Raw genomic sequence first — 16077 nt, forward strand, 5'->3', positions numbered from 1 at the left:
GCTAGAGACGAGTAACGGTCACCCTCCAGATGTAGTCAGACTGCAATGCCTGTAACTGCCCTTACTGACCCGGAATGGAATCTAGGAGTCTCAGCCCAACATCTGGAGGGCCACAGCTGCCATGCCCTACAAGATAACCTTAAATAGATATTTTGTTACTTGCCGCTGAGTAACTAATGTCGGACATGAACTGACATTCAGGTAGGGTCTTTAGACCTCCTAGTTTTTCTCAGTAAGTAAAAGAAAAGAAAAAAAAACATTCTTTAATAATAAACCAACAATATTTCAGATTGAAAATCCTTTAATTTAAAATTTACATCACACAGGGAGAAAACACTCACATTCTGTCACAACTAAAATCCATCAGAGGTGTGCTGTAGCAATTTGTTTCATTTAACACTGTCATGGCTTTTTGAAAACACAGTTGCACAAAAAGATTACTTCCAAGGTTGTGTGGGGTTTTTGTTTTGGAATTCAAAAAGGAACTGAACACACTATATACATACTGGCATATAAACAGCATTCAAATAGGACAAAATCTCTACAAAATATAAAACCCACCCTTACATATTTTTATTAAAGAACCCACCAATCACCCCCAAACTTAAAAAAAAAAGAACCAAAGGTTATCAAGAGGCTCTGTGTTACTTTCTTAAGCAAGCAAAAGAAAAACTCCCCTTCTATTTTGATTACACAAAACTCAAAACTGTGGCAATGTATTTAGCTGGTTGTGTTACTTTTATTGTAAAAAAGATCTTTAGAGAAGTTGTAAACTTATTTAAAAATTTGCTATGTATATGCTTGGTTTCAGATTATTCCACGACACCCTTAAAAAAAGCTTATAAGCTTTTTAAAATGGTTGAAGGCAGACACACCTACTTAGAGTTGTCATTTACTTCAAAACTGTCTTTCTAAAATGTTTATTGTTCTGACTCACTCATCTTTTTTATATTAGTGCTGGAGTTTGGATGCATACTTGGAAATTCTCTCACTAATTTCAACAAAAAGATCAACTCAGAGGTTAGAGGAAATCCACTTTTTAAAAAAACTAACATTACTCTGGTTGACATGACTCTGGAACAACTCTCCAAGCCTGTGGACAAACCACACTATGTATGTGATATAATACAAGCTAGCCACTCCATTTGAGTACTTGCTTTCTTTTTGTGTGTGTATAATTGAAAGGTTTTACTATTTGCTGAAACTAAACAGAATTAAACGTTCAAAAACAGAAAAGGAGAGAGAGAAACACACCACATAAAATCAGGATTAATGCAAACTAACTGTTTTAAACACAGAACCTCAAGGACTTCTTTTTTATGTTTTTAAAACTGATTATTCATACACAAACATATTAGTATTATTGGGATAAAGCTTTACAAAATCCTTTTACTAAAGGATTTTAAAAAATCTTTTAGTTATGATATTTAAAAATATCCAGACTCTCTACTAAATTACCTTTTGCATTCCATTCTGTTTAAATCAGCCTTTAAAATAAGCTGCACTATGGCCGATAATTCAGGAAAACATGTAGTTTTTGTTGATCTTCTGAGATGCAGTGCCATTAAAACTAAAGGGAGAATTTAATGTCATATACTATGAGTGCCAGTGTAATGCATTATCTGTATTCACAGGCAGCAGTAGTAGGGACTGATTCCACCTTTGCCAAAAATACCCCTTTTATCCTAACCTGAACTAGTGACAGCTGTTCCTGGGCAAGATAGGTAATAAAAAAATAGTTTATCTTCAATACAGCTGTGTATTATTTGGGTAAAATATATAACAATACAAGTTAGTCTGTTCTAAGAAAGAACCAAAGAGCTCTGTGTGTTCAGTTTTCTACTAGTTTTTAAAAAGCAACCTGCATATAGTGAAGTAAGATCCACAACAACCAGTTTTGTCACCATCAAGTCTCTAAATCATTTATCTTGTCTTTTGGGATGAGTGTTGTAACGATTTTCTGCAACTTTCCAAAACTCAATTTGAAAATTATTTCCTGTGTCCTTCAAAAATTCCACCAGCAAGACCTATACTTTAAAGGAAGACAATCAGTGGTGGCTTCTAAGCTAATGTTAACCCAACGACAATTTTCAGCTGGGTCTCCTTTTCCAGAGTTTTTCTGTTTTGTTTTTTGTTTTCTTAATGATGAAAACAAATACCTTTGAGCTTCCAGGCAACCAGCTCCTCATCTGCAGCTTCAATATAGAAAGAGAATTGGCAAGAAATTCTGCACTGGCCAACCTATCTGCCAACTGTTGCTTTAAAAGCAAAAAATATAAATAGCTTAGTTTAAAAGGTATTACTGAAAGCCTAAATTCAGGATTTTAAAATAAAAGTACTGAAAGATGTGTCTTCCATTTAGTCCTGACAAATATAATGGACAGAAGAATAATACAAAGTAGATTATGAACCTGAATAATCCAGATTTGTTTTAGAAAAAGCAGAGTTTGGAAATCTTAACTTTCTTTGGACTATTAATTTGTCAGAAGTATAGATTATTCCATACTTTGACTATAGCCAAAGGCAGTACTGTCTTGTAAGGATGGTATTTCTGGCAGCTGTAGTAAAAAAAAGTAACTTTTCCAGGCTTTGAAAGTGAGATTCAAATAGCTGGTCCTTTGTACTTCCATGGATGTGCACAAAGTTCTTTAGAAAACAGTGTGCACACATGTATGTTGAGAAGGTGTGTTTTAATGAACAAGAAATTCCAGATAACAGCCCATGTGTGTATTCTTCAGATACCCTTTTCAAATGAGGCACAATACTGAGCAAAGTCATGATTTTGCCTATTTGCCATTTCATTACAGCAATAGATTGCCTCATGAAAAGCTGATTAGTCCACTACAACATATTTTACTTTATAGCAGGACCCCCTTATCCATGGGATCAGTATCCATGGATTCATTTATTCATGGTCTGAAAATATTAAAAAAAGAAAAATCCCAAAAATATTATTTCTCATGATGAAGTTACCAGAACTGAACACTACAAGAAGCCAGAGACCATGTTATGTATAGCATTCGCTATTATAATAACGTTTGCTATAATCCATGTTTCCAGCATCTGTGGGGGAGAGGGGCATGGAACCGATCCCCCCACAGATACGGAGAGACCTACTGTACTATCTAAAAGTTGATTTAAATTTGTTGGATCTGGCTTGTGTAACTGTGGTTAAAACTAACAGCATGCTCAGATGAAAATGCAATAGGGGGAAAATCTGGGGGGCAATGGAGGGAAGTTGGGGAGACAACTGGTCTAATGATTTAAAAGGATGAGAAAAGTGTTCTATGCACATGATCAATAATGGGCTATTACTGCTTAGTTGGAATGATAAAAAGGGGCAGAAATAGTAAAAACACACTTCCTATAAAAAGTTAACACATTAATATCTTCTGTAGGGATACCTATGATACACGGAGACATACAAGGCTGCATATCACTAGTGTGTATCCTGCAACAAAAATGAACATGGTCCTATTTCTGTTTTCCTACAACTTAATCATCGTCTTCATCTCCTTCATCTTCAGCTGCACGTTTTCTCTTCTCCCCTCGGACACCTTCACCTATGGAAAAGAGGTTTGTCACTTTTTTTCAAACATAAAATACCACCCTTGCTATAACATGTTGTTACAGACAGACACAGAGACAGATATATACATATACACAGGCAGTATTTTATCACCTCTCGGTATCTGGCAGCTAATTTTAAGGAAATACATCAATGTGACATGGCCAACATATATTGCATCTCCAGTATTTCAAATACCAGAATACTGCTGGCCCCAGGCAATGCAAACAGGCAGTCATACAACTGAGCCCACCTTTGCTGCTGGTTGGCCATCACACTCTCCAGCTTCCACAGAACACAGAAGCAACTGAGTAACAGACAGCAAGCAATGATGGATAAATCATCATGCAGTTGCCTTGAAGTACATAGTTTATGTCACCAAGATTTTGAGCCATGAAGTCTAAAAACAGATGCCAAGGTTTGCTTTGCTCTCCTTTTTCATTTGAGCATCACACACCCCTGGTGCTTCATGCAGCCTCTAAGATTAATATAGTTTAATTAGTAAGATAAATCAGAACTTTGTCACAGTTCAGATCAATAGACTGTAACTTCTCATTGGTATGAATGCAGAAGTTTCCTTCTTCCCACCAAAGACTTTTTCTGTCAGAGGACAAGAACCTCTGAACACAAACCAGTACACATTTTAGATGTCTAAAAAAATTAATGCAAATATATTCATAGGAAAATAAAACAAAACCTGGAACTATTTAAAGCTGCCTTTTATTAATGTCCTCCTTTTGACAACTTGTATTTATTGTATTTAAATCTGATTTATATTGGCTTTGGAGAGCTATGTTGCATTTGATTGTATTGTACTGCTTTGTAGTGTATTGTTTACTTATGCATTACAGTAATTGTTTTTAACTGATTGGATTATTTGTGTTTATGTGTAGGCTTTTGGCCATCTAGAGTGCATTGCATTGTTGGGCAGTATATGTTGAATGAATGAATGAATATGAAACATACCTTCCTCTTCCTCATTGTCTCTCTCTTCTACATAATCATCATCATCCTCTTCATCCTTTGAGGGAAACATATTGATATTATCAGGACTTCAGTGTCACCCATAGAATCTGCCACTTAATTAAATCTTTTTGGAGGCTCATGCTCCTTACGCTTCCTTACTCAGTTACTGCAAGAGCATAGGCATGTGAAGGCCAAGACAAAACTGTTTATATAAATACAAAAAGAAGTAATACAGCTGCTGAGATGCAACATTCTCTGGGCCGCATAAAAGGAGGAGGGGAAGAAAGGAAGAGGGGGAAATCCTCAAAAAGTAGTGTATCCCCTGCCAGGCACAGTGAAATCAAATTAATTTTCTCCAGGATCAACACAAAGGACATATATTGTACAAGTTCTCAGTTATGTACTATTATCATTTTCCAGGGCAGGCTACTGCCAAGCTGCAGCACTTCCAGGTCAGAGTATTCTGACATTTTCTGAGCCCTTCACCAAATACTGTTGCACTGCAGCCCCTAGCCATCCGCAGCCCAGCTTGCTGCCTATCATTGATGGGAGCTAGAGTCCAAGAAAATGTGGAGAGCTGCACTTTGTCAATTCCTGTCCATTTATCTGGAAATAAGCCCTAAAGAGGACTGAGCTTGCTCACCTGAATTTCATCTTTCATCAAATATGAAAGACCCACTTCTTCTTCCTCCTCTTCTTCACCTTCACCCTCCCCCAAGTCTGAACCTTCCTCGTCTTCCTCATCATTCTCTTCATATTCTCCTGGAGGACCGGCTTTGTCTTCATCTTCTTCATCCTCCTCTTCATCCCCATCTGAAGGAAAGGGAATGCTAATAAATGTATGATGCAGATGTCCACTCTTGTTCCCGAATTTATGGGCCAATTTACAGGTTCCAAACCAACAGATGTAGTCCTCCTGGGACAATAACAGTTACCAACACAATGCAGGACACAGCAGGTTTGAATACACTGGAAAACCTTCTGCTTACTGCAGCAGATAGCATTTACTAAACCCTTCAAAGTGTTTTTGTGGGCCCAAAGTCTTTGACACAAGGAAGCATTCAAAAAGCTGATTCCACCACCTGCATTTGGAAGTGGTACAGTTCAAAGAAGATCAGAAAACATGCATTGTTTCCTGAATGTGTAGATTAATGTTAAGGCCAACTGAAGATTAGATTCTTTCCCAGGAAAAAACACAGTAAGGCTGTAAACAAGAGAATATTACGTGGTTCATATAGGTTTATCTAACCAGCTATTTTCAAAATGCACTGAAGTGCATTCATTACAGTATTACAGATAAAAGTAAACAGCACCTTAATCAAGGTTTTTCTGGATCCATTTGAGGGAAGCAGTTAATCACTAAAAACATATATAGTTATAAGAGTTACTAACAAACAAGTGTTTAAGCAAAACATTTTGGCTTCTCCTTTCTTCAGTTGCTCTGGTAAAAATACACTGTTTCAAAGATGGCAGTTACAGAACCAAAAAATATTACATTACAATACAGTATATTAATATCTTATCACTAATGTGCTTTAGCAAAACTTTTACCTGTTTTTTTTTTTTGTATTCATAAGCATAGTTTTGAGCAATGAATTTTTAGCCATTTAATTTCTATGACCCTTGCTATATTTCAAGCTTGTTACTCTCAATCTCAGCTGGCATCCAACACAGAAAATGCTTCAAAACTTTTGTAGGAAAAAGAACATGATAGGAAACAATTACCTTCATCCTCTTCATCTTCTGAGTCAGGAGCCTCATTATCGTCCTGATCAAACCCGTCTAAATACGTGATTTGTTGAAGCAGCTCAAAGACACTTTCTCTGTAATCTTTTGGTTTTGTGATTTCACAGTTAAACAAATCAAGACTCTTCAGGTTCTTAAGATTTTTCTGAAAAGACAACAACTTATAAATTTTCTAAGCTAATGCAACATATTTCTAAGTGTTTTGTAAAATAAAATTGCTGGCATAAACATTGGTAGGCCCAACAGTTCATGCTACATACAATTGCACAGGCACATGCTCTGTTGAACACAGTCAGCCTTACTTATGTTCTTTAAATATTTCACAACCCCACTAACCAAGAAGGCTTATAATGTTTACAAATATAAATACGGAACTGTTAAGGAATGTTCCAGTCATTGCCTTCTGGTTTATTTATAATTGTTGGCAACATTTGGAGAAGATACGTGTTTCAACAAGAGATGGACATAAACTCCTTATTCATTATAGCCTATGATTCTTAGCAGCTGACTCTCCTTTCTATGGTGGAAGTTAGCAATGGAGCTAACAGCCAGTTAACTGGTGGGATGACTAGAATGGATGGTACTAAATTTTCTAAACCATTTCACCATAAAATCAGTTTACTAGGGCTGTATCTGGTACTTGGTAAATGTTTATCTGCTTACAACTGAAACCCCTGCTACACAATTATGCTACAAAAACATTAAGCAAGGAGGCTGTAGCTCAGTGACACAGCACATGCTTTGCACATCAAGGGCTCCAACCAGATGCAGTTCCTGGTGGTAGCACCTCCTGAGAAGGCAAGGAAGAAACCCTGGTGATGTGTCTCCCATGGCTGTCAGCAATCCTGTGCTGCGGAGACTCTGTATGAGGCAGCTCCTGATCTTCTTTTAAGATTGGAAGCCTATATCCATTTGCCTGGAAAGAAGTCCCAGGGAAAGAAGAGGGACTGGCTTCTGAGTAGACAGCCACAAACCTTGCCCACTTTTCTACTTACCAGGGATTCCACGGTGCTGAGGTCTTTGATTTTGTTGCCACTCAGATTTAAGTATGTGAGATTTGGACATCTCTCTGCAAGGACCTCCAGGCCTCCAGAAATTAAGTTGTCACTCAGTTCCAACTAGAATGCAGAAGTGTTCTATCATCAGGCAGGTGAACTGTGAATACTGTTCCAAGTCTATGTTTTTGGATTATTCTTATTATAACATTTCTATACTACCTTTTAACATTTATAGACCATGTTTCAATTCAAACATTTCAGAAGTTTACAGTATTGTCTATCAAGACCCACATAATACAATAATAAATTTAAAACAGTAAAATAGTAACACAATGACACATTTCACTAATCACTGAGTAACTGATGATTTTTTAAAAATAAAATCCTCTGTTTCTAGGAATCTGAACAAACGTGTTTTACAGACATTTTGTAAGCAAAAGTGGTTGTACTTTGACTTTTCCAAAACCCAAACCATAACTCTAATTAATTTGTTCATGTAATTTACACCCTGCCTTCCTCCCAATAAAGGAGAAAATATATATTGCACTATTCACATATTCTTACTAACAAATTCTGAATAGAGTTTGGAAAACACTCCTGCCTGCAGTGATTTGGGAGAGGGCAGAGTGCGGGATTCTAGGTCTTAAAATGTTTAAAAACTATGTCCAACATACCTCGCAAGATGGTAGTGAGGATAACAGATATCACACTATACAAGCTCCTGGAGGAAAACTAACAACATGACCAACTCTCCCAATGCAGAACTCATATCACTGACAGATCTTGACAGAAATGAACTATGTAGGCACAAGGATTCACAAAGTTCTGTGTGCTAAGTCAAGTTGATCTTAGTGGTGAATGACAGCCTGACACATACCTTTCGCAGCTTATTCAAAGTGGGGAGTTTTGCTAGTGACGTCAATTCTGTGTTGGCCATGCTGAGGAACTCTAGTTCTTTGAATGTGTCATTCAGACCTTCAATTTCACCATTGTTGGATCGAGAGTTGTCGAGTACTAGCTCAGTGACCTGCAACAACATCGCACCATTGTTTTTGAACTTAAAAATGGCTCAGGACGCTTTCATCATATTCAGGCAACTGCACAGACACAACAAATTGTCATATGCCAGGGGAAAGGTGATTATTCAAACTTTAAAAGTCAAGAAAAGGCCATGCAAGTTATCAACTTGTTGGGTAGTCATTGATGGGTGAAACATTGCTATTAGCCTTGTTTCACAACTGTTATGGCACACTTCTCAGAAGTCATAATCTGAGAAGTGGTGGACTACTTGTTCAGCATCTTGAGAATACCCTGTGCAAGTGGGTCTTGGAAGACATTTTTTTCAGTGTAACCTCACATCCTAATAGAAATGCTCCTGTTCAGGACTCCAGCCAGCCAGGCTCTCCTTAAGGATACTATTTATCTCACCTTATAGTCAACTAGGTATACAGCATACACTATAAAGAGGCTGCAACAATGCAGCCATTCTATTTTTAACCCAGTTATTCCTCACATTTTGGGGAAACTGACGAGAGTAGTCTGCAACTGTTTACTATTTCTTCCAATTGAATGTTAATAATAATAAATGTTTTATTATGGTCATTGACCAGCAAAAGTAAAGAACATTATTTACATTAGCAAACACAAAATTAATCTAAAAACATCTCTATATATCTATATCTATATATCTATATCTATATATACTGTATATCTGTGTGTGTGTATGTATGTATGCATATGTATGCATAATTGAATGTTTGCACTGTTGTCAGGATTCTCTTGAGCATGTTATTTCCTATAAATAATTCTTTTAAAATTCTGTTTCTAGCAACACTCGCTACCTGAGTTCACTAAAGATGATCATGAATCCACAATCTACGTATTTTAACAGCTGCTCCCAAACCACTTTAAGAACCTGCAATATATATACTACTGTAGGTAAGTACAATCTACAAATTTCTTATCCAGAAAAAAAGTTGTAGCTTTGAAAACTTCAGAATATCCCATTAATTGTTCCTTTGCATCCAATTCTCAGTTCTACCTTTCTGTGCCATTGGTATGTTTTCCAACTTACTCCTGCAGTTGTGATGAGATGACTAGAACTATATATGTTTTCAGTTTATTTGGGGCACCTGGATTTTGTAGACAGGGTGATTCGGGACCTCATGAGAGCACAGAGAAATCTTGGTTCTTCCATGGAACTAGATCCTTGGTGATTAGCTAATACTGTAGTCACTTTATATCATGAACATACCCCCCCCCCAGTTCTGTGCTGAAAAACTGGATAATCCTGGTATTTGTACTGTATAACCAAAAGCATATTGAGCCTGCTAGAGGGAAGTGTGTAGTAAAAAAGGACAAGTAGTAGAGATATTATCTGACTTGAACAGAGCAATTCAGAAGGGATTTCAAACTTCATTTAAGATGAGCTTTCCTTAAGCCCGTGCTTTCTGGCCTGCCATGTAATCAGCAAGGCAAGAACTGCGGAAAGTGAAACTCAACACTTGTTGATTCTTCCCCCAGCGCATGTGAGGGCTTGGCACTCTGAGCATCCTCTCTATTGCTCATGGACATCAGTGCTGCACTAACGCTTACATGGCGTGTGAAGGTTTCAACTGCCCTCTGGGGTATCTGGATACTTGTGGTGTTGTTTCCTGTGAGATGGCAGACTGGTTCCCCAGTGTGTCTTGTACGCTGCCCAGTCTGTGTCCACGTACAGCACATTCACACACAAGAGCTTTGCAGAAGTGTGACAAAAAGAAAGGAAGGAAGCAGGCCTTTTGTATACTTGCCACTTGATAAAAAGTGCCAGTATTCTGCCGCAAGGTGCCATGGCTGGAAAAAAAAAATGTGGGCTTGTCCCTCGTGTAGAATATCCAGTTTTGCAGGCAAAATTATATCACTTCGCGTAATGTAATTCTGCTTCTCCTGAACAAGGCAGGCAAAGGCTTGCACAAAGCCCTGAAGGCCTAACCAGTGGAACTCTTGCCTGGAATTCTGAGAAATAGAAACACTTAAATTCCTAGGAAAAGACCTTGTACTCCCATATGCCTACTCCTTGCCTTTTCTGCACTTATCCTGAACTGCAGAATACTCAATGCCCTGGAAAGGTGGCTTTCCTTAAAAATGGGTACCAATGCTTTTAGGAGGCTATTATGTTATGCTTAGAACTCAGCCTGACCTAAATGCGGGAACATCTGCTGGAGCAGCAAGTCAGAGTCATTAGTTCAACAGCCGGGAAGTAGAGAGGCTGCAAGATGATCACTCTGATCTCCTTGCGCAGATGGCCCAACTGTGGAATTACTCCTGAAGTGTTTAGCTGAGCCGGTTCCGCTTGTCTCCCCCTCCCACCAGAAGGGAAGCAATTAGAAGCTGTTGTCATGGCTCAGATATTCTGTGTATTTCACACAGAGAATTTGAGGGTACTGCTCTGTCAAGCTTGGGGGTTTCCCCTTGTAAATATACATAGATCTGTTGAAAAAAAAAAACCATCCAAATCAGCAGTGCCGGAGGGGGAGAGGTCGTACTGAGCGGTTTTGTCCCAGGAATTCTCAATCCGCGGAAATGCACCAGGGGTGGGACACCAGCAGCCCAAGAGGTTCCAGAAGCAGTGCTAATAATTAGTAACAATGTTTCCACAATTGTAGCTATCAAGAGAGTTACAGTGTTTGTTTGCTTCCATTTAATCTTCAAAATACTGCCACAATGTGTTTTATGCATTTACAGGTTACTGCAAATGGTAATATCTGCCAAAGTGTAAATGTTCTATTTGGGGTAGGGGGACTGCCTTTTTTGTTTCGATGGTGGCGGGTCCCTGCTTCTTTTTTTTATTTAGGGAGGGCGATGCAAGGTACAAAACAATTAAGAGCCAAGGCTATAACTTAACTGGAGTAACGGAACTCTCCAGCGACATGAACCAGAGAGCGAAGCAAATGGCAGATAGGCACCCATTTTAACTGCGCCTTCAGCCAGCCTCCATGGGGACCTTTTGGTTTGGGGTGGGTTTTCTGTCTCGGCCCGCCCGGAGGAGAAGGTGCCGCGGTAGCTAGTCGCCAGCCTTGCTTGCCAGCCTCCGGGCGGCAGCGCTCCCGCGCCCCGAGACAGCGCGCAGAAGGGGCTGCGGGTGGGTGGCAGCGCCCGGCTGGCATCTCATGGCGGGCAGGCGCCGCCAAGCCGTCCTTGCGCTTGGTCCGTGGTTTCTTCTCGGCGAGCTCAGGCCAGGAAGGGCGGCTCGCTAAGCCTGAGGCGGGAGCTTGCCTTTGCCTCTGGCCCCGCCCGACCAAGGGGGGCTCTCCGCAACAATCGCCTTATCTTCTCTGCCCGTTAAGAGGGAGACTCCAAGGGGAGGAGGGGAGGAGGAGGAGGAAGGGGGGGTTCTTGCGCCCAACTCTCCCCCCCCCCGGACTCAAGGAGCCCTCAAGGAGAGGAGCTTGGGCAGGGCTGGGCACGAGGAAAGGACCGGGCGGAGACCGCCTAATTGCGAGCACGTCGAAAATGCCTCGCTTAAAGCGCGCACAAGTGTGTGTTTCGGAGCAAGCAAACAAACAAACAAAACCAGGCAACCACCCCAGCCCGTCCTCCGCTCCTCCCTTGCGGAAGGGTGTGGGGAAAGTCAAAACCATCTGCGTAGCTGGGACTAAGATGGATTCGGCAAGAGCTTGTTTACCAGCCTCTGCGCAGGGAGCAGTAACTTCAAAACGGAGCCAAGTTCCTTCGTTACAGAGCAAGAGTTTTTTTTTTAAATCGTAGGAATTAAGGATGGGCTTTCCACGCTGCGAGAGGCAGACCTGGCCCGGCGGAGGGGGTGTCTGCAACAAAAGCCCCCTCCCCTTTTTTTAATTCTGAAGCCAAAGCGCGGTGTCCCCCCCCCCACCTTCGCGCACGGCAGGCGAGCCACGACGACGCCTGACCTAGATTTGACGAAACAGCTGCTAAGGACGAGGATGCAGAAAAAAAGAACGAGAGATACAAAAGGGAGTCAGGGCGGAGAGGACAAAAAGTTTTAATTTGGAAACACTTTTCTTGGGTGCAATCATCCCTCCCAAGATTGCGCGTCTCCTTTTTTTCTGATTCACCGGGGCGGGGAAAAGATGTCCCTGAGAACCGCTGGATGACCCAGATTTTTCCGCCCGTCCTCCTCCTCCTCCTTCACCGAGTGGAAGAAGAAGAAGAAGAAGAAGGCGTTGCTGGGAGCGGAAGAGTTAACCCGCCTCGGCTCTTCAATCACGGTTGGCAAATTTCACTAAGCTCGCCACAAACCCCCATTGAGGGGCAGAGGAACCCGTGCGGGGAGAGAGAAAAAGAGCGCGCTGATTGATACTGCGCCGGAAAGGGACGCCAGGCGGAGAGGGGAGCCCCGACGACGACGGCAGTAGCAGCACCAACAACGAGAGCAAAAACGACGAAGCTCAGGGATTTTTTTTTTTTTTAAAAAAACATAATAAATAATTTTTTAAAAAGCCCAGCCTTTGCGCTGAAAAATATTTGCAGATCCCTCTTTGAGACAACCCTAAGCCACGCTCTCCTTTTGCAACGGAAAAGAGGCTTGGGAGGGCAGGACCGCGGCGCTGCCATGGCGAGAGGCGCCCCGGCCCCCTCCCCCGCCCCAGAAAAGCTTCCCCTCCACGCGGGTCCGTCGCGCGCACTTTGGGCGCCCGGGAGAAGCAGTCGGAGAGCCAAAGGACCAAGACCGCGCGGGGCGCAGAGAGCGAGGAAAAGCGCACGAGGGGAAGGAAGGAAGGGCCTTTACAAAAGGGGGTGCGGTGCGGTGGGGTGGGGTGGCCCTCTCCCTCCCCCAGGTGCCGACTCGGCATGTTTCAAGCCCGTCCTCACCTTCTCGGGCGTCCGGTTCCTCAACTCCAGGTTAATGCGCTTCCTCATCTCCATTTCCCGCACCTTCGCCGCCCGGCTGGGAAAAGCCGTTCTCCAAAAGTAAAGGGAGGGGCGCAGGAACCCCAAAAATAAAAGGTGGGCGGGCGAGCGGGTCGGAGGAAAGGGACCCAAGTGGAAAGAGGAGCCCTCTCCAAATCAATAAAGCAGGGGCTCCGAAAGCGAGAGGCGAAGGCCCGTCGGGAACTCCGGTGTTGGTGGTGCCGCTGCCGCCCCCGAGCCCTCCTCCTCTTGCGAAACACTCCGCTCCGCTCCCTTCAATGGCCGCTCGCAGACTGAGCCTCCATGACACGGCGCATGGGGCCCCCTGGCAGACGCTCCGCCTTCGCTTCCTCCGCCGACGAGCCTCGCTGTCTCGGGAGCGCGCGCGCTCTAGCTGGCCTCTGGACCGCAGGAAGGAGGCCCGGGGAGCAGCGGCGCGCCCGGCAGGGAGGAGAGAGCTCGGGCGGCAACGAGTGGCTGGCACGGACGCCCATCAGGCCGAACGACCCGCCTTCCCGGTGGCGCGCTTTTGCCTTCTTTTGTGTGCGCCCTTGGCGCGCTGGAAGCAACGCGCGAGCGGAGGCGGAGGGAGAGAGGTGGCTTTCCCCCCTTGCCGGAGCCCAGCCAGGGCCAAATTTGCACAGAGTGAAGGCCAGGCCGCTTGCAGAAGACCGGGTGTGGGCGCTGTGGCCTCGCATGCAAACCTCCGGGTCTTGGCTGAGGACACAGTATTCTCAGGAACTCGGCCTAGGTCACCTGCCTTTTTTTTTAAAGCTTAGTGTAATGCGAATTGGAAACCAGATTGCCCAAATTCGGCATCCTCACCAGGACAAGCTCCTGTCTCGCTTGTCTACCCATAACAACTCCGAAAACAGCGTAAGCTAGCTGAAAGCATTCCTTTAAAACTTTTTAAAAACCACTTCAAACACCAAGGGCCAGACAGAGTAGTGCTGCCATTTTGGCTCTCTGCAAAGAGGGAGCCAGGATTACTTTCTTCAGGAGGGAGTTCCACAGTTGAGGTTCTGCTACAGAGAAAGCCCTGCAGAGACAGCTAAGATGGACAACGTTGTGCAGGCTTTGTGACTTGAATTTGTGATTCTCAAACAGCCCAGGTACCACCATTGAGACACAGAAGCAATTCAGGTGGGATGCAGGCATTTTAGAATAATGGCAAGCCATTTGTTTTCTCTCTCAGTATCCTATGTCCTCTTGCAAGAATCACATGCAGTGTATTACTCAGGACACTTGGATTATTATTTTTTTATGTTCTGGTCACAGACAGTAAGTACTAACATGGTGGCGGTAACTTGAAACAATTGGTGTTTCTCTTGATCCTTCATTTCCTCTGCCCACAATATTGCTGTTTCATAGTTGCAATAGCAATCCAATGCGTAGTCAACGGTATTATTACAATTTTTATTCATTTAAAATATTTTCGCCCTGCCTTTCTCCTTAAAAAGACGTCAAAGTGGCTTACATCATTAAAATATAATATTAAAGATAAAAACAATATGTGTACAAATACTAAAAAGAATCAGACAAATACCACTCTAAGAAATGGTAAACAAAAGCGACACTAAAACACATTCAAAGCAGTAAGCCATAACAATCTACTGTATTTTAAAAATGCACTCAGCCATTCAGAAAGCTTGCCTGGAAAGAAAGGCCTTTGCTTGCTTGCAGAAAGACAGCAAAGATAGAGCCAGTCTGGCCCAGTGGGAGGGAGTTCTAAAGTCTGGGAGCAGCCACAGAAAAGGCCCTCTCTTGTGTCCGCATCAGATGCACCTGTAAAGGTGGTGGGACCAAGACAGAGACCCCTCCTGATGATAGTAACGCCCGAGCAGGCTCATAAAGGGAGACATGGGTCTCGAAATAGCTTTGACCCAGGCTATTTAGGGTTTTGTAGGTAAAGAAACATCTCTTTGAATTGTGCCCAGAAATGGATTGGCAGCCAGTGGAGGTGCTGTTATGGGATTATGAGATCCCTGTAGCCAGTCCCAGTTAGCAGTCTGGCTGCTATGTTTTTAACCTGGTGACGCCTCTGAGCACTTTCCAGAGCCAGGCAGGGAGAGAACACACTACGATGATCTAGCCAGGATGTAACTAAGGCATGTGTCACTGTGGCCAGATTAGACCTCTCCAGGAACGGGCGCAGTTGGTGTACTACTTTTAATTGTGCAAAGGCACTTCTGGACACCACTGAAACCTGGACATCCAGGCTCAGAGATTAATTCAGGAGCACATCCAAGCTCACATCTCTGTTTTCAGAGAGAGTGTAACCCCATCCAGCACAGACTGCATCCCTATTCCTTGATCTGCCTTTTGACTGACCAGGAGTACCTCTGTCTTGTTGGGAATAAATTTCAGTTGATTCACTCTCATCCAGTCCATTACTGATACTAGGCACTGATCTAGAGCTGAAATGTTCAACTAATAATGGAATTATTTCTGTTTGTTTTCTTCTTACAAAATGATTGCAATTTTATAAGCCATCAAAACCCACTATAAATGTTAAATACAATAACAAAATGCTTTTAAACACAACATTAACTTATCTTTATTTGAGTGATTGGTGAAAAATAAGGGTGCAATCAGATGGCAGGAAAAACATGCATCCGATCTCATCAGAAAGGGTCACTTTGCAAGGAGCAATATCCCTCAAAGCAGCTTTTCCATCTGTCACCCCAGCCTGTCCCCTGAAAGCTGTAGGCCTACAGCTGGAATAAAAAGGTCCAGTTTGGGCATGGATTGGGATCAGGCTGGAGTACAATTCCCCTTACGTTATGTGATCCTGGGGACTTAGATTGCAGCAGACATCTCCACAAGTGGTCCAAAAAGGAGTTTTCTCTTTTCCTGTGTGATCTGCTGAACTGAGAACTACTGACACAGCTGACACAATATTCCTCACCCTCCAGCGCCTCACTCCAA

The 16077-nt window shown here is 42.6% G+C and overlaps 2 protein-coding genes across 3 annotated transcripts in view; one reads left to right on the top strand and one right to left on the bottom strand.

Moving 5' to 3' along the window:
* Positions 1 to 283: 283 nt before the first annotated feature.
* On the bottom strand, positions 284 to 13533 carry ANP32E (acidic nuclear phosphoprotein 32 family member E). The gene is made up of 7 exons (XM_020798210.3): positions 13111 to 13533; positions 8156 to 8305; positions 7276 to 7398; positions 6260 to 6425; positions 5178 to 5347; positions 4535 to 4589; positions 284 to 3563 (listed from the first exon to the last, which is right to left on the bottom strand). The coding sequence occupies exons 1-7, from the start codon at positions 13162 to 13164 to the stop codon at positions 3496 to 3498; spliced, it is 786 nt and encodes a 261-aa protein (XP_020653869.1). The 5' UTR covers positions 13165 to 13533; the 3' UTR covers positions 284 to 3495.
* Positions 8344 to 16077, top strand: part of LOC110081428 (immunoglobulin lambda-1 light chain) — a 34814-nt gene continuing 27080 nt past the window's right edge. The window contains exon 1 of one of the 2 annotated variants that reach the window (XM_072984448.2): positions 8344 to 9216. In XM_072984448.2, coding sequence (XP_072840549.2) covers positions 9135 to 9216 — 82 coding nt within the window. In that variant the 5' untranslated portion in view covers positions 8344 to 9134. The remainder of the gene's footprint in view (positions 9217 to 16077) is intronic. The other variant, XM_078382170.1, reaches the window with a different exon arrangement.

Source organism: Pogona vitticeps, chromosome 15 (assembly GCF_051106095.1).
Source record: "Pogona vitticeps strain Pit_001003342236 chromosome 15, PviZW2.1, whole genome shotgun sequence".
NCBI classification, from domain to species: domain Eukaryota; kingdom Metazoa; phylum Chordata; class Lepidosauria; order Squamata; family Agamidae; genus Pogona; species Pogona vitticeps.

Coding starts and splice junctions, on each gene's coding strand:
- ANP32E (XM_020798210.3), bottom strand. CDS start 13,164: ATGGAGATGAGGAAGCGCATTAACCTGGAGTTGAGGAACCGGACGCCC. Junction 6,426..7,275: donor TCAGCACCGTGGAATCCCTG/GTAAGTAGAAAA, acceptor TTGTCTTTTCAG/AAAAATCTTAAGAACCTGAA. Junction 3,564..4,534: donor AGACAATGAGGAAGAGGAAG/GTATGTTTCATA, acceptor TCTTTTCCATAG/GTGAAGGTGTCCGAGGGGAG.